This window comes from Aquila chrysaetos, chromosome 25, assembly GCF_900496995.4.
Source record: "Aquila chrysaetos chrysaetos chromosome 25, bAquChr1.4, whole genome shotgun sequence".
NCBI classification, from domain to species: Eukaryota; Metazoa; Chordata; class Aves; order Accipitriformes; family Accipitridae; genus Aquila; species Aquila chrysaetos.
In genome coordinates, this window is record NC_044028.1 from 16,927,029 (window position 1) to 16,948,998 (window position 21,970).

Sequence of the window (21,970 nt, forward strand, 5' to 3'; positions counted from 1 at the left end):
AGCTCGGCCCAAAGCTTGGCACCGCCCGAGGAGCCCCTCTGGCATGGGGCCGGGCACACGGGACAGGCGGCACTTGCTCCGGCACCTCTGGCTCACTCACGGTCACGGGCTTTTCCGTGCTACAACTTCCCCTCGGGTCTGACTCAGTGGCAGACAGCGGCAGTGGCAGGGGACGGGCAGGGGTCACCTGCGTGTGACCCAGCCTGGGGCTCCGGCTGCCTGTGCCGAGCAGCTCCTGCCTGGCTGTAAGTGGCAGCGAGCGTTACAGTGAAGAGCAAGACCAGAAATAAATGAGGCTTCTTCTCTGCCCGGAGCATTTTAATAGGAACGATGAGGCGGTACATCCTCTGGGGGCAGGAGCTGATGACCTGGCTTTGGGACAGGCCCCAGGACTGGGTCCCACCTCTGGCTGCCCCTTTTCCTTTTCCCCATGTCCAGTGGTCCCGGTCCTGAGACACCCTCTCTGCCAGGTGTCCCATCACCTCAGGAGGATGCAGCTCGTGCCGGCATCGGTACCGTGAGCCAGCTGTGAAAGCTGGCAGCTGGCACCGTTCCCGCTGCCAAGCTCGTCACAGGCAGTGCTGGAGGCAGGGACACGCCACCCTCCGCACCCCACCCTGCAGGGAGGCATCGGCCAGCGTGAGGAGGGGGCTGCAGGGCAGCCCCTGGCTGGTCGCCATGCTGGCCACCTCCCCGGGCAGGAGAGCCCGGCTCCAGAGAGCGAAGCCAGCCAGGTGACCCACAAAAGCTTCTGCGGTGCCAAAGTCCCTGCCGGGTTGGTCCTGCTCCTGGCCCAGCACCAGCAAGCCACCAGCGGGAATTTCATAGCCCTGCTGGAAGCCGGAGCCGGCAGCCAGCAGCTGCCTGTCCACGTAGAAACGGTACTGGCCCTGGCCAGAGGACCAGATGAGGCAAAGGTGATGCCACTTGCCATCCAGGAGCGGCATCACCGGGATCTCCCGAAACTGCCCATCCCCGATGACGAAGCGCGCAGAGCCAGGGAGGTCCCCACAATGGCTACGCACACCCAGCTTGCTGCCGCCGTCCTCGGTGGCATAGGAGAGGAGGGCACCGAGGCAGGGGGCTGGGGTGGCCAGCCAGGTGCAAAGTGACAGCGCCTGCAGCCCCTGGTGTGGCCCCAGCCCCAGGACAGCCAGGTGCTCAGCAGAAGTGTTGGGGAAGAGCAGGACGGCACCGGTGCGGCAGGCTGGGGATGTGGGTCCCAGGTCAGGGGGCCCGTACCTACCCTCTCCTGGCTGCTGGGGGGCTGGCGGCTGCTCCTGGGGGACCGTGGTCACGGTGGGGAGTGCCAGCGCCACAGCTTGGGGGCCTGGTGCTGCACTGCGAGGGGCCTCTGCATCCTCCCCAGGTGCACCGCTGGCCCCGGCACTGGCCGACAGCTGGTGCCCTTCCTCCTGCCGGTGTTGCTGCCACTGCCTTGCCTTCGGGCGCCCAGGCCTGGGGGTGCTGGGGGCCACCCGTCCCTGCGGCTCCCACTCCAGCTGGCTGCCCCAGCTCCGGGCAGCATCCGGCAGGCTGTGCGGCTTGGTGCCAGTCCCTACCGGTGCACCCGGTGGGTGGGTGAGCGGGCGGTGCGGCGGGCTCAGGGCACCCACTGTCCCCTCCAGCCTCTTCAGCCTGCGGTGCAGCCGCCGACCGCTGGTGGCCAGGCGGGCAAGTTCAGCGCCCAGGGTGGCCCGGGCAGCAGCAGCCGCCTCTGCCTGCTCCGCCAGCACCCGGAAGCGTCCATCGATGTTGTAAGAGATGTTGTAGTTCCTGGCGATGCTCTGGAGATGGTTCAGTGTCACCTCCTGGAGCCGGTGAAACTGCAAGGGAGCGGGGCAAGATGGGGTGAACCTCCACCCCCGTGCCAGGCCCCTGCGGTGCCGCCGACCCCGAGCCCGGCCCGAAACGCCGAGTGTCCCCCTGGCACGGGCCGGGCTGCACCCCCTCCCCAAACCGGGCACCCACCTGCTCCTCCAGCCGCCGCAGCCGCAGGAGCAGGGGGCCGGGCCGGACCCCGTGCCCTGGCACCTGGGTCGGGGCACCAGGCAGGGCAGCAGCAAGGAGCAGGCAGAGGGGCAGCACTGTCCCCGCCATGCCGCCGCCAGACACTTTCTGCCTGCACAGCAGGGCCAGCGCTGGCCCCCGCGGTGCCCTCCCCGGGACGGCCTCCACCATGATGAGATCCGCAGCCACCGCTGGCGCGCCCCAGCAGCCGCCAGCACCGGGGCTCCCAGCCCTGCGGCCCCGGGCCAGGCGCTCTGCGGAGGCGGTTGGTCCCGGCCCAGGAGCTCCCCGGGGCTCTGGCTGCCCGGGTCAGGGACCGGGCAGGGGGTGCTGAGCTGTGGCGTGGGGGAAGGTGTGGGGGAACCCCTGGGCGCACGGCCCCGGCGGGCCCAGCCGTGCGGGGCAGCTCCCGGAGGGCAGCGGCGGGGGGGGGGAGTCTCAGACTAATACGCTCGATGCAAGGCAGGGTGGACAGGCAGGGCAGGACAGGGCAGGCGGGGCAGGTGGGGCAGGACAGGGCAGTGCAGGCAGGACAGGATGGAGCAGGCAGGGCAGTGCAGACAGGGCAGGACAGAACAGAGCAGGCAGGACAGGACTGTGTGTGCAGGGCAGTCAGTGCAGGCAGTGCAGAGTAGGCAGGACAGGACAGGACAGAGCAGGCAGGACAGTGCAGGCAGGGCAGTGCAGAGCAGGCAGGACAGGACAGGACAGTGCAGGCAGGGCAGTGCAGAGCAGGCAGGACAGTGCAGGCAGGGCAGGACTGTGCGTGCAGGACACGACAGTGCAGGCAGGGCAGTGCAGAGCAGGCAGGACAGTGCAGGCAGGGCAGGACTGTGCGTGCAGGACACGACAGTGCAGGCAGGACAGTGCAGGCAGGACAGGACTGTGCGGGCAGGACAGGACAGTGCAGAGCAGGCAGGGCAGTGCAGAGCAGGCAGGACAGTGCAGGCAGGGCAGGACTGTGCGGGCAGGACAGGACAGTGCAGGCAGGGCAGTGCAGAGGAGGCAGGACAGGACAGGACAGTGCAGGCAGGGCAGTGCAGAGCAGGCAGGACAGGACAGGGCAGTGCAGAGCAGGCAGGGCAGTGCAGAGCAGGCAGGACAGGACAGGACAGTGCAGAGCAGGCAGGACAGTGCAGACAGTGCAGGCAGGGCAGTGCAGAGCAGGCAGGACAGGACAGTGCAGAGCAGGCAGGGCAGTGCAGAGCAGGCAGGACAGTGCAGGCAGGGCAGGACTGTGCGTGCAGGACACGACAGTGCAGGCAGGACAGTGCAGGCAGGACAGGACTGTGCGGGCAGGACAGGACAGTGCAGAGCAGGCAGGGCAGTGCAGAGCAGGCAGGACAGGACAGGACAGTGCAGAGCAGGCAGGGCAGTGCAGAGCAGGCAGGACAGGACAGGACAGTGCAGAGCAGGCAGGACAGTGCAGAGCAGGCAGGACAGTGCAGGCAGGGCAGGACTGTGCGGGCAGGACAGGACAGTGCAGGCAGGGCAGTGCAGAGGAGGCAGGACAGGACAGGACAGTGCAGGCAGGGCAGTGCAGAGCAGGCAGGACAGGACAGGGCAGTGCAGAGCAGGCAGGGCAGTGCAGAGCAGGCAGGGCAGTGCAGAGCAGGCAGGACAGGACAGGACAGTGCAGAGCAGGCAGGGCAGTGCAGAGCAGGCAGGACAGGACAGGACAGTGCAGAGCAGGCAGGACAGTGCAGACAGTGCAGGCAGGGCAGTGCAGAGCAGGCAGGACAGGACAGTGCAGAGCAGGCAGGGCAGTGCAGAGCAGGCAGGACAGTGCAGGCAGGGCAGGACTGTGCGTGCAGGACACGACAGTGCAGGCAGGACAGTGCAGGCAGGACAGGACTGTGCGGGCAGGACAGGACAGTGCAGAGCAGGCAGGGCAGTGCAGAGCAGGCAGGACAGGACAGGACAGTGCAGAGCAGGCAGGGCAGTGCAGAGCAGGCAGGACAGGACAGGACAGTGCAGAGCAGGCAGGGCAGTGCAGAGCAGGCAGGACAGGACAGGACAGTGCAGAGCAGGCAGGACAGTGCAGAGCAGGCAGGACAGGACAGGACAGTGCAGAGCAGGCAGGGCAGTGCAGAGCAGGCAGGACAGGACAGGACAGTGCAGAGCAGGCAGGGCAGTGCAGAGCAGGCAGGACAGGACAGGACAGTGCAGAGCAGGCAGGGCAGTGCAGAGCAGGCAGGACAGGACAGGACAGTGCAGAGCAGGCAGGGCAGTGCAGAGCAGGCAGGACAGGACAGGACAGTGCAGAGCAGGCAGGGCAGTGCAGGCAGCGCAGGCAGGGCAGGACTGTGCGGGCAGCGCAGCCAGCCTGGGGCGCGCGGGCCACCACGGGGCGGCAGCACCCGCGCGCAGCAGCGCCGACCGTAGGCGGAGCTTCGGGCCCGAGGGCGGGGCAGGGGGCGGGGCTTCCAGTCGGGAGCGCCGCTTGTCGCTGGGGTCGTGTCCCGCCGGGGGGTGGGGCGGTGACGCGCTGCCGAGGCCCCGCCCCGTACCCTTGACCCGGCGGCAGAAGATGGCGGCGGTGCCGACCCTCGCCCGTCGGATCGCTCGGTCAGGTGCGCCCGGCCCCGCGGGCGAGGTGGCCCCGCGTCCCCCCGTCTCCCTTCTCTGGGGGTCAGCGTGTCCCCGTGCCCCCCGACGCGAGTAGGGGCGTCCCCGGGGCCCCTCCCTGTGTCCCCCCGCCGTGGTCAGGGTGTCCCCATGTCCTCCCGGCGTGGGTCAGGGTGTCCCCATGTCCTCCCTGCCGTGGGTCAGGGTGTCCCCATGTCCCCCTGCCGTGGGTCAGGGTGTCCCCATGTCCTCCCTCCGTGGGTCAGGGTGTCCCCATGTCCTCCCTGCGTGGGTCAGGGTGTCCCCATGTCCTCCCGCCGTGGGTCAGGGTGTCCCTGCACCCTCCTTCAGTGGGTCAGCGTGTTCCCCGTGTCCCCACCCTGTCTGCGCTGAGCAGTTTTGGGGAGCACCTCCCACACCCCTGGGGGCTGTGCCCTGCACGGCCCTAACTGCTTCTGTCCCCCCCAGGTGTGCGGCCCCTCTGCCGCTGGCCACTGGCATGGGGCAGAGCCGCCCGGCAGCCCCCTGGCCTCCCGCTCGCCCCGTGTCGTGCCTTCAGCAACAACAAGATCCTGGTGGAGCTGGATGAGAGCTCAGGTATGGCGGGTGGCATCACTACGGTGTCACCCTCAACCAACCGGGCATTGTGGGGCACAGGCAGGGCCCCTTCCATGCCTGCCCCACAGCACGTGTGGCCTGGGGCCTGGAAAGCCACCAAAGCCCTGGATGTTCCAGCTTCAGCTGCTTAGCACCCTCAGAGAGAAGCGTTTGGGGATGGGAGTCTCACCGGTCATGGGCGCTTCAGGTGGCTGGGTGCTGCTTGGGTGCCACAGGTAAACCCTAGCTGTCACTGTGGGCAGACCTCGTGCTCTGTCCCCTGCCCATGTGTCGTCTCCTCTGTGGGGTCCATGCTTTGGGGACCTGATAGAGTGGCAGACGCTCCTTCAGGGAGCAGCTGTCGGAGTTTTCTGTGTCCTGGCTGCCAGGAATAGCTGTCACAAGGCCACGTCACCGCACCGAACAAAGGGTGCCTCTTCTTGAGGTTTCCCAGGGCCTGCCTTTGGCTGCCAGGCCCCTGGCTGAGTCTTCACGCTGTCCCTGGCCTGGGCATGGCTGCAGCACCCAGACTAAGCACTCGGTGAGGACCTTTTGGGGTAGGGTAGTGCCATTTGGGAGGAGGCAAGGGCTCAGAGCCCTTCCTGCGGTGCTGGCCAGGGTGGCAGTGCTGCCGGCAGGTTCAGAAAGGTGTGTGATCCCCTGGGCATGGGATGTTTGCTATGACAGAAGCTGGAGACTCGACCTTATCCAGTGAGCCCAGAGAGAAGGGAACTGCTGGGCAGCGTGACCCCAAAAGTGCCTGGTCTTTGGGACACACGACGCGCCACGGCACGCATGCTCGTTCATGCTCCAGATTTACCGCTGGCTGAGTGAGCCTGGCTTGCGGGCAGATCTGGGCAAAGGCAGGGCCCTGCTCTTGGCCCCACCGCTCTGGGGGCTTTTTGAAGAGCCAGGAGTGGAAGGACATGATTTGGGTGAGCAGGGAGGCAGGTGAAGCTCCCTTGGGTGCATGCTGCCGTGATGGGGAGTCCTGATGTCTCTGTGTTTACCATGGCACAGGCGTCGCCATGATGAAGTTCAAGAGCCCTCCAGTCAACAGCCTCAGCCTGGACTTCCTCACTGAGTTTTGCATAAGCCTGGAGAAGCTGGAGAATGACCGGGCCTGCCGGGGCGTGATCTTTGCATCTGTATGTGTTGTCCTGAGCTTGGGGTGCGAGCTGCGGGGCAATTTGGCAGGCACGGGTGCTGTTCCCTTGCTTGTGTTTGGTCTCTTGGCTCCCTGATCACTGGTGTGGGAGGGCCGGGAGGCAGCTTTTATTGGCTCTGGAAGGAGGGGAGGGGGTTCCTGGAATGGCTGTGCTCTTTCTTCCATGCCCTTTTCTAGCCGAAGAATAACTGCTGAGTATTGTCATTTGTTATTAAAATCAAACTGCTTATCTGCAAACCTGACACATCCCTTGACATCTCTTGAACTGCCTGGAGGGAGCTGCTAGGAGATGCCACTGTTTATTTTCAGACGTGATGTGGTTACAAGGTGGTTCCTAGGAATGGTACAGGACAGGTTTTGTGCAGCGTGGCTGATGTACCCACACAGGGACCCTGATGATGAGAAATTGTGCTGCAAGCAAAGGGTCCCAGCCCTCCGGGCCATGGTGATGGGATGATCCAGGCTGTGGAAGCACTGGGGAGATTGTTTCAGAACCCTAGAAGACTCGGGTTTATGTCATATTTAATTAGCACTTTCCCTTTCCTCAGGCTGCCAGGCCGAGTGCGTTAGAGGGCTAAAGGGTCATCCCTGAGCAGTGACTCTAAGTGACGTTTGTGTTTTCCCAATTCCAGGCTGTCCCCAGAATCTTCTCATCTGGACTGGACATCACTGAGATGTCTGGGAAGAGCATGGAGCACTATGCCGAGTTCTGGAGAGCCGTGCAGGAGATGTGGCTCCGGCTGTATGGCTCCAACATGGTGACAATCGCTGCAGTCAATGTATGTCCTTTAGATGTGCCTTCCTAGTCACCCCGCATGGTCTGTCGCTTGCTGTGGCTTGTTTGCACTGCGTGAGCAGGGACAGCCAAAAAATCAGGCTTGTCAGTGCTGAAACAAATACAGGCATGTATTTGTTGGGATGTCTGGGCAAAGTACCTGTCTGTTGGTTCAGCGCATTGGGGTGTGGGAAGGTATAGAAGCATGGGATGTTGCAGGCTCCATGTAAGCTGCAGGTGCTGCTGGGGTACAGCAGCATTTCAGCTGCCGTGGAGAGCTTGCACAGCACTCATGTCCTGCCGATGGGGGCTGAGGTGCCCTTGGCAGTGTTTTGTGCAACAAGAGCCATACGCTGCTCCAAGAACTCAGCTGGGAGTTTGTCCTCCAGGCTGCAGGACCAGGAAGAGGGCTGTAGGCCAGTGGTAAAGCCCAGAGGGGCGTCAATGGCAGACGAGTACTGGAGAAGCCAAGCAGTTGGCGTAGGAGTCCAAAGGACGCCTGTCACGTGCCCACCAGCTGCTTTGTCACTGACGAGACTCATAGGAGTCACCCAGGGTCACTCGCGTGGCCGTTGAGCTGCTTTGCTAGAGGGGAGGAGATGGGAGGCAGCCCTGCAGTACCGCAAGTGCTTGTCCTCGGCCCTGTGGGCAGCGATGCTTTGTGCAGTGCGGTTTGTCATAAGCTCTTTTTTCACCTGGTTTTACTCCTCCAGCCGTGGTTCTTGGCCAGCAGGGAAGTGCTGTCTGAATCTCAGTGTCCATAGATGGGTTGTTGCCTGCTTGGTGTCTTGTTTTCATTTTTTAGTGCAGTGCTGCTTTGGCAGCTCACGGTTCTGTGTCTGTCCATAGACTGTCTTTGAAGGCAGCTGGGTCTCTGAGCAGCTTCCCGCAGGCATCTTGTGCAGGGCTAAGCAAGCACTGAGTCGTGGCAAAGGTGGTTGCAAGTGGAAGTTTTATAGACAGAAGGTGTTACAAAGCCCCTGGACGGAACTATTTCTGTGGCATTTAGGGTTGCAAACTCAAGTAGGCTTAAAAACTCGTGTAAGCTTACAAGATAATGCCGTAGCAAATCTGCGCTGCAGGGTTTGCAACCTGAGTAACACGGATTAATTAACTAGATTTCCAGGCTGGAAAATGCAAGAAACAAAGAGCATTGCAAAATGAAAGGATAATCCCTGGTAAACCTATCAGAAATCTTCTTTAGGGCTGTTTTGAATCAGGTAATCAGAGACTTGGGGGACATCTGCTCTGTCACCCTGTGTCATAGAATAGAATCATAGAATCATTTAGGTTGGAAAAGACCTTCAAGATCATCGAGTCCAACCATTAACCATGCCCACTAAACCATGTCCTGAAGTACCCTGTCCACTCGCTTTTTTTAATATCTCCAGGGATGGTGACTCAACCACTTCCCTGGGCAGCCCATTCCAATGTTTGACAACCCTCTCAGTAAAGAAATTTTTCCTAATATCTAACCTAAATCTCCCTTGCCTCAACTTGAGGCCATTTCCTCTTGTCCTATCTCCAGCCACCTGACAGAAGAGACCAGCACCCACCTCACTACAACCCCCTTTCAGGTAGTTGTAGAGAGCGATAAGGTCTCCCCTCAGCCTCCTCTTTTCTAGAGTGGACAGCCCCTGTTCCCTCAGCTGCTCCTCATAAGACTTGTGCTCCAGGCCCCTCACCAGCTTTGTTGCCCTTCTCTGGACACGCTCCAGCACCTCAATGTCTTTCCTGTAGCGAAGGGCCCAAAACTGAACACAGGACTCGAGGTGCGGCCTCACCAGTGCCGAGTACAGGGGAACCACCACCTCCCTGTTCCTGCTGGCCACACGATTTCTGATACAGGCCAGGGTGCTGTTGGCCGCCTTGGCCACCTGGGCACACTGCTGGCTCATCTTCAGCCAGCTGTCAGCCAGCACCCCCAGGTCTTTCTCTGCTGGGCAGCTTTCCAGCCACTCTTCCCCAAGCCTGTAGCGCTGCATGGGGTTGCCGTGACCGAAGTGCAGGACCCGAAGTGCAGTGTCTTCCCTGCTCTGGAGGAAACGGCAAGGCTGGGGGCGCAGGGACGTTTGTAACCATGACCTAGACTCACTCCTTCCTTCTCTTTGCCAGGGGTCCAGCCCGGCGGGAGGCTGTCTTGTTGCCTTGTCGTGTGACTACAGGATCATGGTGGAGAACCCCAAATTCAGCATTGGCCTGAACGAAGCCCAGCTGGGCATTGTGGCTCCCTTCTGGTAGGCCAGTGCCTCCCACATCTAGTGTCATGTGTAGGCCTCTAAAAAGAATTAATCTTCAAGGAATTTATTAATCAGTTTAACTGGCTTCTGAGATACAGTTTTATGTGTCGGTGATCAGGTAGTTGCAGCTGCAGGAGACAGCACCTCGTTTCTTTGTCCTATCCTGCAGGTGTCTGAAAAGCTTTCAGGCTGCAGAATGTCCTCACATCCTTCACCAGCGAGGACCTTAGCTCTGACTCTGCAGTCAGCTCCGAAACTAGCGCTGGTAGATGTCCCTGGTCAGGCTCAGTCTGGGAATATGCTTTTCTCTGGATACACGCTGTGTACCTGCAAAATCCCATAGCTGTGGAGATCTCTGAAAGCGTAGGGACACTAATATACTAAGGCACAGGTCCTTAGTTGCCCTAAGAACATGTAAATGTACTGTTGGAAAGGAGCTTTCACATCACAGCAAGTGGGCGCAGCTGCGACCTGTGCGCTGAAGGTAAATAGAGCAGCTCTTTTGGAGAGAAGGGGGAACTCTGTTGGGATAGTACTGAAAATGGCTCTGCTTGCCTTTGCACAGTGTGGCTCAGCTCGTGGCTACTGTTTAGAGACCCGTGCCTGTGGAGTGGGGCCAAGTGTGCTCTTAGCTTTGTTGTCTGCGTGCAGCTGCTGCAGGGTGTTTCTTCCCTGACCGTGGCTTTTCCTCCCATCTCTTCTAGGTTTAAGGACACATTTGTGAATGTTGTGGGACACCGAATTGCTGAACGCTCCCTCCAGCTGGGGTCCCTCTACCCTGCACCTGAGGCCCTCAAGTTTGGCCTTGTGGACGAGCTGGTGCCAGAGGAGAAGCTCCAGGAGAAGGCTATGGCTGTTATGGCACAGTGGCTGGCCCTTCCCGGTAAGGGTGGCACCTCTAGCAGAGGAAGAGGGGATTTGATCTGGGTGGGAAGGACAGGTACCGGGGCTGGTACCTGGGACCTATGTAACAGTTTCCTTTTAAAGGGAAGGTGTGGATGGCTGGGAGGTAGGAAAGCTCAGCACAGTGGTCCAAGCAGCCTTGGGCTAACAGAGATGGGCTTGCCAGTGCCCCCGTGTGGGAGGACACAGTGCTGGGTGTGCAGGGCATGTGGCTGCAGCTCAGCTCGCCCTGCCAGCCCTGCTGAGTCAATCCGGAGGTGTCTGAGCTGTGGATACAAACTGAATCTCTGTCTGTCAGTGGAGACGTTACCCCAGGAAAGCTGCCATGGAGTTAAGGGAACAGGCTGGGCCAGAGTGCCTGGGTGGCAGCCAGTCCGCCTTTGTGGTCTGGATCAACTCTCGGCACTCTGCTGAGCTGGGGATAGGGACAGGGGCGTGAGGACAGACAGCAAGCGCAGACATCACATGTGTGTTTGGGCTGTTCTGTGACTGGCAGCACGTGGTTCCTGGGTTGGGAGAGGGATCTCCACTGTCCTGGGCTAGGTCTGAGCTATCCCATCCTGTGCCACCTCCTAAGCACTGCAAGGAGGTACAACTACGTATCACCCTTCAGCTGCTCTTTCTGTAGAAACCTGAATGAAACTGCGCAGAAATGGATGGGTCACAGGACTGTCGCTTTGAGTCCCAGCCTTGGAAGAGGGTTACTAAACAGCTCTCTCCCCTGCTGTCCTGGTGTTAGAGTGATGACTCAGCCCCTAAGAGTGGGGAGCACGTCTCAGCTGTGCTCTCTCCTGACTTCCAGGAGGCACCACGCAGATCCTTCCCCAGAGCCCTAAATCAGAGCCAGGAGGAGTCTGTCCAGCCAAGGGTGTCTGTAGCACACAGGTGCTGGAGCGATTCGGGGTTCCCAGTGCATGGGGGGTTGGTCATCATTTCATCACCACAGATGAAGCACACCAAGAGTGCATATGCAACACTGCACGTGGCTCTGTGTGTGTGTGAGCAGATGTGTGCTCGAGGCATTGGTCAGCTCCAGCAGCCAGCACTGCTCCGGCAGCATCCATGTGTTTGTGTGGAATGGCACAGGCCCAGAGCCTGTTGTCGGGATGAGCTCGGGGGGACTGTGCTGCTGGCTTTTGTACGCTGTGTTTGGCATGAGCAGACTGTCTTGCCAAAAATCGAAGGGGTTGGGTTGGGGAGCTTAGGGCCAGAGCAGTTTCAAATAGTGGAGAATATTGTTTGGTTACCACTGTCCTCAGGCCGGTGGTGTGTATTAGGATGGGGGCTGGACTCCGAAGGGCGCAAAGAGAAGGAGGTGCACAACTTCTTGTCATCTGTCCCAGTAGATTGGTCATTTCCCAACTGAGCGGTACAGATCGTGATTTATTGTATGAGAATTTATCCAGTTCAGCTTCCAGCTGGTGGGTTTTTCTTACATCTTTCCCTGCTGGTTTAAAGAGCCCTTTGGTGTGCGGTACCTCCCCATTTGGAGGCACCTGCACATGGTGGCACTGGCTGAGAGCTGGTCAGGGGTGAGGACCATGCACGTTCCCCATCCTCACTCTCCTCTCCGCAGACCATGCCCGTCAGCTCACCAAGTCCATGATGAGGAAGGCGGTGTTGGACCGCCTGGTAGCTCACCGGGAGGAAGACGTTCAGAACTTCGTCAGCTTCATCTCAAAAGAGTCCATCCAAAAGTCACTTCGCATGTACATGGAGATGCTGAAGAAGAAGAAGAGCTAAGGAGGCAGCCGCCCGGGGCCCAGTCCCAGGAGCTCGAGTGACCCTCTGAAACACTGCAGTAGCTGTAGACTTTCACAGTGAAGCTGTCTGCAGTGTCAGCAATTGGTGATATGCTGCCCGCTCCCATGGCCGCCCCAACCTCCTCTTCCCCTTAGTCCTCGTAGAGTGCCTGACACCACCACTGCCTTTCCTGAGAGTGGGTAGAGCTGCCTGCTCAGCTCCCTGAGGAATGGACAGGGAGAGGGTCTTGACACTGCTGTGGCTTGAGCCCGCCGGTCCTTGGATATCCTCCTTCTTGTCCAACAGCTAATTGTGAAATGAGATTTGTCAATAAAGTCTTCGATGAGGTAGGAGATGGATGCTTCGTTCCCCAGCCTGTCTGTGGTCACTGCTTCCTGGCTGGTGGCCTGTCCCTGGGCTCTGGTTTGTGGTGGGCTGGGGGAGCTCTGCCATGAGCCACGTGGGCTGGGGGGTCTCGGCACGGCCAGCGGCCGGCTGCGACCCTCCTCCAGACTGGGGCCTGGAGCAGCTGACGCAGAGGGCTCGTGGATGGGGCTGCGGGGAGCGCCTTCCTGGGGGTTGGTGGTGGGAGCTGGAGCTGGATCGTGGTCTGTGGCCGCAGGACGAGCTCAAGCCATCAGCTTCACCTCGACTGGGTAGTGGTCGCTGACTGCCAGGGCCTGGAGGAGGGCGAGAGGTGGGGAGGTGTAATGCAGGGGTTCAGTGAGCTCCTCGCTGTGCTGGTAGGGCTGGCAGGGCAGCTGTGATTGCCCTGCCAGAACCTTCTGCCTGCTGGAGGGGTTGCGATGTCCCCAACACCGAGACACTCAACACACAAGGCTCCAATTTTGACACCTCTCATGGAGAGATGCCCAGATGTGGCCTGGGGTGGGTGCTGGCAGGGGGGTGCCTGCCTGTCGGGACCCCTTGTGTCTCGCTCAGGAGCTATGTGCCAGCTATGGCTGGTTGAAGATTGTCTTGGATTGCCCCACACCCCTGGAGTCCTGCCTGCACCTGCCCATGAAAGACCACGAAAATCCCTGTGCATCTCAGCTCTTCCCCATGGGGACAGGCAATGACCCCAAATCCCCTCTCCTGTTTCCACCCGTGTGTCCCTCGTCACCCCGAGCTCCCCGTTAGCTGGCTGCAGGCTGCCGTGTCCCGTGAGGGGTGCATGGCTTATGCAGGGGCTCTGCTGGCATCCCAGCAGGCAGGCACTGGTCAGGGGCACACGTGCTGCGGCCAGAGCCAGCTCAGGCTGCTGCTAGAGCTGCTTCAACTCTATTTTTGAGCTGATACTTAAATGCGGCAGCTATGTGGCTGCACCAGACTGCCTAATCCTGAACAGATGTCGGCAGCCCCACAGCTGGTGCTGCCCTGGGCAGCTCAGCTTTGGTGCCTGTTTGAGCCCTAGGTTTGCAAGCCCGGCTCACCTCCTCCTGCTCCAGCTGGAAAGCACGCTGGAAATTGTAGATGGCAGCTGAATTTGGCACGATGCTTCTCTTCAGCTTTGCGCCGCACACCACGATCCTGCCAGGGAGATGTGGGCAGTGGGTCCCACTCCTGCCCCCACGCTCGGCTGCTGGTGGTGTGGGATGGGCAGGGGGGTGCCGGGGACAGGGATGGCGGTGCCGTGGTGGTGCTCACCTGTCATAGGCACAGTCTGACTTCCCCACGGTGGTGTCGGTGCCATCGGGGAGCAGCCACTTGAAGATGTTGCTGGTGCGCAGGCGGATGGCCGACCAGTCGCTCGGCTGGACGTAGGCGCAGTCGGCGTTGAAGTCCCCCAGGAACATGATGTTCTGCGATGGGAAGATGGGGGGGGGGCTTGTGGCGGCTGGGGAATGGGGCTGCCCCTGACACCAGCCCTCCTGTGGGGGTCATCCCTCGGTGCCAGGGCATCCCCTGTGGCAGGGGACAGCGCAGGAGCAGGGTCCCCATCCCACCACCCTTGCACCAGCCATGCTCGCCTCAGAGCGGGGACCCAGTGTGGGTTGAACGGTCCGCAGGGCTCAGTGCCCACCCTCGGTGCCACCCCTGGTGCCGGTGGCACTCACGTCAGTCCCCCACTTGCTGATGATGGCCAGGTAGACGTCGTAGAGCGCGTCAATCTCAGCAACGGCATCGTGTGGAGCCGAGTGCAGTGGCACCAGCACAAACTCTTCCACCTCTGCCAGGGGAGAGGGACGTCAGCCTCGCAGCCACCCCACGCCACCACCTGGGGCCACTCGTCCCCCTGCTTACTGGTGTGAGGTGCTGAGACCCTCAAGATGAACGGCTCCCGGCTGAAGACATCCTGGGGGTCCTCATATTGGTAGGTGTCCACCACGGACACAATGTCTGTCCTGTGGGACGAAAGGGATAGTGACCCTGGGGCTTGGCACAGCCCCTGTGTCCCCTCCATGGTGTTGGTGGCCCTGCAGTGCTGCAGGACAGGTGGCAGCACGCCGAGCCCCGTTACCTGTAGATGAAGAGGTACATCTCCTTGTAGTTGTCCCGTCCCAGGGGGCCGCTGATCTCGTAGTCATATGGGGATGTGGACATGCTGCAGAGATGCAAAGGCAAGACAGTGACATGGCTGGTACTGTCCTGGGGTGGCCTCAGCACGGCCAGGGGCTGGGCGGCCACGGGGTTGGCACCAGCTTGTCCTGCTCTGCTGTCCCCATGGGCCACTGTGCCCCAGCTACGGGGTGACATGGGCAGTAGTAGCTCCGAGCCAGCCTGCTGTCCCTACCACGCTGGGGTGGCTCCTCGGGCATGGCGAGCTGCCGGCAGGACATGGGGCAGCTCCTGCCACCCCTTTCTCTGCAGGGACGCTCCCCACCTTCATTTGCAGCAAAGCTAAATTAGGTTAATGAGCAGCCCGGGGCCCCGCAGAGCCTGGCGTCACCCTCCCTGCCCTGGCTGCTTTGTGGCCATGCTGGAGGGGACACCAAAGGGGTGAGGACATGGGCTGGGTGTACCTGCTCAGGAGTACTCACTGCCTTTCAACAAGGCAGTGGCAGCCTCCACCCAGCCCCAGCCTGCGCCCTTGCCCAAAATGGGGTCAGCACCCAGCTGGCGAAGGGGCTGCCACCCTGCAGTGGCCAGTTTTAGCCCACCCCAGCAGCTCCTTTTCCTTCCAGGGTGCCTGAGCCGCTCGCTTCAGAGCATCATCTGCTGCTGGGTCCATCCTGGGGTCCCCCTGCCACTCATGGGGTCTTGGGGTGCAGGGGGCTGCCTGCCCCTGCCCCCTTCATTCCCCATCTTGTCTCTGCCCTGTCCCGTTGGATTTTGGAGACAGAGCTTGCCAGTGCCGTAGTTACTTTCCATCCTGTGTGCTCTGGTGGGATTGTAGGTTTCGGAGGCGTTTTGTGCCACTTGTATCCCTCTTCCCCTCCCCGGATTATTCCTGGTGGCTTTTCCAGTGCCTGCTCAAAGCTTCAGCCCCAGCACTTTTCTCCTATTCCCCTTTCCAAAAACAAACCCTCTGCCGGTGGACTACTTTTTTTTGCCTTTTGCTGCTCAGGCAGCTTGGCTTTCCCTGCTAATACTGGCGTCTCAGCCCAGGCGCTCTCGGCCCCAGCCCCGCTCGTACCTGTTGAGCTGCTCCATGAGCTCAGTGACGGCGCTGAGGTCGGAGTCGCGCACCTCCTGCACCAATGCCACATCGTAGCGGGACAGGATCTGCGAGGCCGACAGGGATGGTGATGGTGAGTGGGTGCCTGCCACCAGCTCAGGCCACTGTCTCCCACCCTTTTCCCAGCTGGTCACCCTGACACGGTGCTGGGTGCAGCACCACGGGGACCCACATGTCCCTTGGTGCTGGGGCAGATGTCCCCACAGAGGGCTCAGAGGGACTGCACGGTGTGCCTGGTGCCCCACCTTGGTCCCCACCAAGCCTTCATCCACTCAGGACATCCCCAGCACTGGGATGCCATCCCATCCCCATCCCCATCCCCATGTGTCCCTGGCACAGGAGCCACATTTTGGGTCTGCCCTAGCACACAGCCCATCCCTGCATGGCACCGGCTGCACTCACGCTGACGATGATGCCTGCCACTCCCTCGTTGGACATCTTGGTGTCACCGAACGCCTGGATGTTGAAGGCACCGATGCGCAAGGTGGCGGTGGCCGGGCACGGGAGAGCCGCAGCCAGCAGGAACAGTGCCAGTGCCATGGTCGCCATCCTGCCAGGAGGGATGCTGAGCCGCAGGGATGCAGTGATGGGAGCCGAACTTGGAAAACTGCTTTGGATTTGGGGACAGAGCAAAAAAACCCATGTAGGTCCTTCTTAAGTCCTGGTGTGCAACAGTGTGCCATGGTGGGCACTGCCTGGAGCAGCCTGCGGAGCTGGCACGGGCTGTCTGCTGGCTTGCCAGTCCCAGGGGAATCTAAATCCCATCCTGCCATGGTGAATCCGCCCGGCAGTGCCTCTTCCAGCCCCTGGGATTGCCCAGCTCCACTCCCTGCCAAGATGTCTCCATCGCCCGCCAGCCCCAGCCACCGCCACCGGCACCCCGGGCTGCTCCGTGTCCTTAAACTTGATCGCAGTCCCCGCTGTTGGGGTAAGGGAGTGACTCCTCATCCCAGCTCGTCCCGGCTCATCCCAGTCCCTTCTGGTTCACGGCTGAAGGTGCTGAGCCCAGATCTGTCCTTACCTTGCCGAGTGCGCAGCACTTCTGCCCTCCCGGCAGCAGGACGGGCGGCTTTATTCCCGATGGAAGTGCCGGCAAAGCAGGATGAGTCGGACACCCCGTGGGGGTTTTGGCACGGCTTTGGGCTCCTTCCTACATTGGGAAACCAAAAACCCACGGGGCGGCAGGGTGGGGCCGGCATAGCCGCTCCCGTGCCGACGCGGTGAAGGGCGGCCGGGGAGGCATGGCGGTGCTGGGGCATCCCAGCAGGGCTGGGTGGGCGCACGGGACTCGAGGTGCTGCAGCTGGGGCGGCCCCCCCTGGTCGCAGTACGGGGCACGGTGGCCGGGCAGGCGGCGAAGGGCGATGGCCTTAACGTGGGTGATTCAGACGGTGTAATTAGAGGGGAGGGAAGGCAATGGCGGGGTGTCTGGGTCAGGCAGGCTGAGCACCACCAGCCTTGGCGAGAGGGGGCGGCTGCAAACCCCTGCAGCAGCCCCAGCGGTCACCCAGAACAGTCCCACTCGTGCCCCAAAGCAGCCCCAGTTGTCACCTAAAGCAGCCCCACTGGTGACCCAAATCAGCCCCACTGATGACCCAAAGCAGCCCCAGCAGAGCTGGCATCTCCCGCGCCTGCACGTGGCGTCACCCCAGCCGGGGGAGTGGGCGGCTTTGCCGGGGTGCCGGCAGCGGGGCGGGCAGGGAGGCGATGGCTGCTCATGCTGGGGCTTGCCAGGCTCTCGTGTGCGCCGCCAGGTTTTGCATCCTCACACCCAGTCACGGGATGAGTCCGGTGTCCCTCAGCGCCATGATGGCACCGAAACCCCCCCAGGAGGCACCGAATCCCCCAGGAGCTGACTCACGTCCCCTGTCTCCCCCCACCCTCACCGTCAGCGCCCTGTCAGCTACCCTGCAGCCAGGCGGGCTCCAGCAGGTTGTGGCCCTGCAAGCCGGTGGAAGAGCATCCTACAACCCAGCAAGGGGGGCCAAATCCTGCCTGGATCCTCCCAGGCCCTGCCCATTGTCCCTGCTTTTGCTGCCAGCAGCTCAGAGGAGAGCAGTGGTTGCCACCCGGTGGGTCCGGGTCTCTCGATGGTGGGAGGGGAACCCCAGCCCTGGTGGGGCTGCCCCTGGCAGGGGGATAGGGGGGCTCAAGCATGGGGGGTGGGGGCTGAAGGGACCTCCCTCCAGAGCTGCAAGGGCTGGAACAGGCTCATTTTTTAATGGAAGCAGAGAGCACCCCATTCCCCCAAGACCCCGAAGAGCGGCTCCTTGCGGAGACGGTGGGCAGCCTGGCTGGCACTGGTGGTGCGTGGGCTCCCACGAGGGATGCAGGTGTATGCTGGAGCACCCTGGTAGCCGCCGGCACGGGGACGGGCTCAGCGGGCTTTCAGGGTCACCTCCACGGGGAAATGGTCGCTGACGGCCAAAGCCTGGGTACAGGGGAGAAAGCAGAGAGGCAGCTGAGCTCATCTGGACCCACCACGACACTTGTGGCTGGCTGGGATCCAAATGCGCCACTCCAGCCCCAAAATTTAGAGCGTATCCCAAATTGCTCAGGCTGGAGGGTAGCATCGGTGCAGGGGTTGGGGTCGGGCCACCCTTGGGCACACCCTGGGGAACAGAGAGCCCACCCACACTCCCAGGAGATGTGGTGGGTTGGATCCCAGTGCCAGTGGGCTCACGTGCCCCGGCCCCTCACTCACATCCTTGTTCTGGAGGTGGAAAGTCTTCTGGAAATTGTTGATGGTGGCGGAGCCAGGCTCGATGTCCTGGCGCAGCGCAGTTCCGCAGGCAATGATGCTGCCGGGGCATCGTAGGGGTGTTAGCACCCGCCAGCCCCCCCGCACCAGCCCCCACCACCCCACCACGGCACCCACCGGTCATAGGCGCAGTCGGTGGTGTTGGTGACGGTGGTGTCAGCACTGTCGGGGATAAGCCACTCGCAGGCGTCAAAGGAGCGCAAGCGGATGGATGGCCACTGGGCGCTGGTCACGTAGGAGCAGTCGGCATTGAAGTCACCCAGGAGGAGGATGTTCTGTGGGGCAGTGCACTGTGTCCCTGCCCACGGACCTTATGGGGCACCAAGGGCTCCCTAAAATCTTAAGGGGCAGCAAGAAACCCCTCCTGGGGCTCCCCAGCACAGTGGGACAAGCCCCCAGTAATGGCAGCAGAGCCACCCAGCAAATCCCTGCCCGGACATTGCCAGGATGGCACCCAATCCAATGGGTATGAGAGGTTTCCCATGGGACACATCCATCCCAGGACAGCCGCCAGGATGTGCGGTGGCCGTACCCTAGCCCACCCAGCTGCCCCGGAGAGGAGCCAAGCTCCCCGCCACCGCTTACGTTAGTTGCCCACTTGTTGACGACGTCGGTGTAGACGTCGTAGAGCGCGTCGATCTCGTCCGCTGCGCTGCTGGGCTCGGCATGCAAGGGCACCATCACGAACTCCTCCACCTCTGCCAGACAGTGGCTGTCAGCCCCCGGCTTGGGTGCAGCACCCAGGAAGGGAGAGGGAACCCCAGGGGACGCCCCTGGGCCAAGCCCCAGCTATCAGCCAGGAAAAACATGCTGAACGGAAAGAGTGCGTTGGCTTTTTGTGGTCTGCCTGTCCTCCAGGCTGGAATTTCCAGTGGGGACCTGCATCCCTCCATGTGTGGTTTGGGGTTTGCTGCTTGTTTCCTATCAGTTTTTCCAAGCTGCCGTGGTTTGGGGAAGGAGACAGGGGTGGGAGAGCAACAGGAGAGTGTGTGTGCCCTCGGGAGCTTCTCGGGAGGTGGAGGTGATGGCATGAGGTAGGGGTGGCACAAGGTGGGAGATGGGAGGTGATGAGAGATGGCAGGCGACGGGACATGGCACATGACGGGGGATGGCGCGTGATGGGAGATGGTACATGACAGGAGATGGCATGTGATGGGAGATGGCATGTGATGGGAGATGGCATGGAACTGGAGGAAGCAGATGGTGGGTAGCAGGTGATGGGATGTGGGACACAATGGGAAACAGCTGGAGACATGATACGGCATGCAACTGGAGAGAGCACGATGGGAGATGACAGGCAATGAGAGACGGGAGATGGTGGGAAATGGCACATGGTGGGAAGCAGCAGGCAGTGCTGGCCATGCTGGACAGGTACCCAGGACCCCTGGGCACCCATGGGTGGGAGAAGGCCCCACAGCAGTGAAGGACCCCAGTGGAGCCCCTGAGCTGGGCTCCAGAGTGCAACCCCCCACCTGGCAGGCACAGCTCCAGGCTCAACCCCACACAGAGGGTACCCCATGCCAGAATCGGGCAGCCCCCAGCGCTGGCTCTGCTCACGTGTGGTGGGTGAGGAGAACTTCACGATGAAGGGCTCCCTGCTGAAGGTATCAGTCCCACAGGGCTCGCAGCCGTCGTCGTAGTAGTAGCTTCCCAGCACGGAGACCATATCCGACCTGAGGGAGGAGAGCAGGGCAGCCCCCAGCACCGCTCCTGCTGCAGCCAGGGCCCCCAAAGGTACCCACCACCCTTTGGGAGCTGCAGGGTGGGACAGCGGGTGACACAGGGGATGCTGGGCCCTGGCGTCATCCCTTACCTGAAAATGAAGACATACTGCTCCTTGTAGGTGGTCCGACCCAAGGGGATGCTGTCCAAAAAGCTGTATGGGTGTGGGGATACACTGGGAGCGAGACGCGGAGAGGGTGAGAGGAGGCTGCTGGTGTCCCCCAGCACCCATCGGGCTCTCTCTGGCAAGGCAGAGGTGCCCCCGCACGGCAAGACACCAGCTGGGATCTATCCTGGCATCCCATTTGCAGACACCCCCCGCCCTGCGCCATTGGGGTCACCTGTTGAGCTGGTCCATGAGCTTCTTCACAGCACTCAGGTCGGTGTCCCGGACCTCCTGCACCATGGTGATGTCGTATCCCGACAGGATCTGGGGGGACAAGCTCAGAGCTGCTCACCCCTGGCTGGGAGCTGCTCGTGGAGGCACCCGTGGGTGCCTGGGCTGGACTGTGAAGGCTCCCAGGCTGGAAACGGGGGCAGGTAGCAGGGACCCAAGCGCCCAGAGAGGGAGCTCCTCTGCTGATGCCAGTGTTCTCTGTCTTGAAAGAACCCTGAGGTGACGCAGTGCCCTCTAACACCTGTCTGTCTACCACCCACCATCCCAGCAGCTCCTCGCTTGCAAGCTGCTCTACGTGAGGAACCTGGGCAGCACCGAGCATCACCCATTCTTGGCTGAGGACCGGCAAGAGTGGAGATGGCCCGAGGTTGGAGATGGAGATGGGGGGAAGAGCAGATGTGTGGATGGATGGAGGCAGGGATGAATGGATGGAGGTGTGGGTGGATGGAGTCATGGATGGATGGACGGACAGATGGATGGGTGGACAGATGGAGGCATAGGTGGATGAATGGGGGTGTGTGGACAGGTGGATTGATGGGTGGGTGGATGCACGGATGGACACATGGATGGACAGATGCCTGAAGAAAACTAGTGTCCGACTGCCCCAAGCTGGCTGCATCCCAGAGACCAGAGAGTGGCCAGGACTGCTTCTCTCCCCCAGCACTCACAGAGACGATGATATCTGCGATAGTCTGGTTGGACATCTTGCTGTCCCCAAACGCCTTGATGTTGAAGGCGCTGATCTTCAGCGTGGCAGCCACGTGTAGCAGGAGAGCTGCAACAAGCAGCGACAGCACCAGCTTCGAGGCCACCATTCTGCATGCAGTGGGACAGGGATGGGCTCAGCCCCCCTGGCTGGGAGGGGAATTTGGCACAGACAAGGAGCGTGACTAGGGTATTATTCCCACTAGCCGAACTGGTTTTCCTAGGAGGTATCCATTTTCCAGTGAACTACCAAGACCCAGGGATGGTGCACTACCTTCCAGCCATCCAGCTCCTGCCTCATGCGGGGCCTCATCCTGCCTGTGCCTCCTGGAGGGAGGGAGGCCAGACGACCTGTGAGGCTGGAGCGGATAATTCACTGGCAAAGGAGAAAATGCCATTTCATGGTAATGCAGAGCAGTCGCTTCCTCATTCACTGCACTCAGCCCAGACACCTCCCCTGGCCCAGGGCGGGCGGCAGCAGCCGGGGACACCGAGGTCCTTGGCTTGCGCCTCTCCCATTCCTTCTCGGGTCTGTGCCAGAGACCCAAAGGACCCTACAGCTGCCGTGCTGGGACAGAGCAAGGGATGGATCCCCCCCCAGCATCCCTTCCTACCTCCTTCCCTGCCTGGAGCATCCTCACCTGGCATATCCTGCCCCCCCTCTCCCCCAGCACTGCCCCTGCCCCATCCCCACCCACGCTGGAGTCTCCCGGGACCCCCGTCGAGGCAGCGCGGCAGCTCACGGGGAAAGGCATTTGGGAAG

At 61.5% G+C, this 21,970-nt stretch overlaps 3 protein-coding genes across 3 annotated transcripts; 1 reads left to right on the forward strand and 2 right to left on the reverse strand.

Moving 5' to 3' along the window:
• Window positions 1–140: 140 nt before the first annotated feature.
• Window positions 141–2,508, reverse strand: PTX4 (pentraxin 4). Its single transcript, XM_030001915.2, has 2 exons — window positions 1,972–2,508; window positions 141–1,826 (listed from the first exon to the last, which is right to left on the reverse strand). Exons 1-2 carry the CDS (start codon window positions 2,179–2,181, stop codon window positions 570–572), a joined length of 1,467 nt encoding a protein of 488 aa, XP_029857775.1. The 5' UTR covers window positions 2,182–2,508; the 3' UTR covers window positions 141–569.
• A 1,946-nt stretch (window positions 2,509–4,454) lies between these two features.
• ECI1 (enoyl-CoA delta isomerase 1) lies at window positions 4,455–12,357 on the forward strand. Its single transcript, XM_030002278.2, has 7 exons — window positions 4,455–4,583; window positions 5,047–5,175; window positions 6,196–6,323; window positions 6,976–7,122; window positions 9,234–9,355; window positions 10,063–10,241; window positions 11,838–12,357. The coding sequence occupies exons 1-7, from the start codon at window positions 4,541–4,543 to the stop codon at window positions 12,002–12,004; spliced, it is 915 nt and encodes a 304-aa protein (XP_029858138.1). The 5' UTR covers window positions 4,455–4,540; the 3' UTR covers window positions 12,005–12,357.
• A 12-nt stretch (window positions 12,358–12,369) lies between these two features.
• Window positions 12,370–21,947, reverse strand: LOC115335982. The gene is given in 18 exon segments (XM_030002387.1): window positions 12,370–12,684; window positions 13,438–13,534; window positions 13,652–13,806; window positions 14,062–14,205; window positions 14,208–14,349; window positions 14,466–14,549; window positions 15,582–15,670; window positions 16,026–16,233; window positions 16,645–16,670; window positions 18,009–18,053; window positions 18,327–18,423; window positions 18,501–18,658; window positions 18,969–19,081; window positions 19,941–20,056; window positions 20,197–20,280; window positions 20,447–20,535; window positions 21,171–21,318; window positions 21,902–21,947. Coding segments are annotated over 17 exon segments (1,845 nt in total). The 5' UTR covers window position 21,318; window positions 21,902–21,947; the 3' UTR covers window positions 12,370–12,633.
• Between the last annotated feature and the right edge of the window lie 23 nt (window positions 21,948–21,970).

Excerpts from the sequence above, each read along its gene's own strand:
- ECI1 (XM_030002278.2), top strand. The coding sequence starts at position 4,541 with ATGGCGGCGGTGCCGACCCTCGCCCGTCGGATCGCTCGGTCAG. Across the intron at positions 6,324-6,975 it reads GGGGCGTGATCTTTGCATCT|GCTGTCCCCAGAATCTTCTC; the intron begins GTATGTGTTGTC and ends TCCCAATTCCAG. Across the intron at positions 9,356-10,062 it reads GGCATTGTGGCTCCCTTCTG|GTTTAAGGACACATTTGTGA; the intron begins GTAGGCCAGTGC and ends CATCTCTTCTAG.
- PTX4 (XM_030001915.2), bottom strand. The coding sequence starts at position 2,181 with ATGGTGGAGGCCGTCCCGGGGAGGGCACCGCGGGGGCCAGCGCTGGCC. Across the intron at positions 1,827-1,971 it reads TGCGGCGGCTGGAGGAGCAG|TTTCACCGGCTCCAGGAGGT; the intron begins GTGGGTGCCCGG and ends GCTCCCTTGCAG.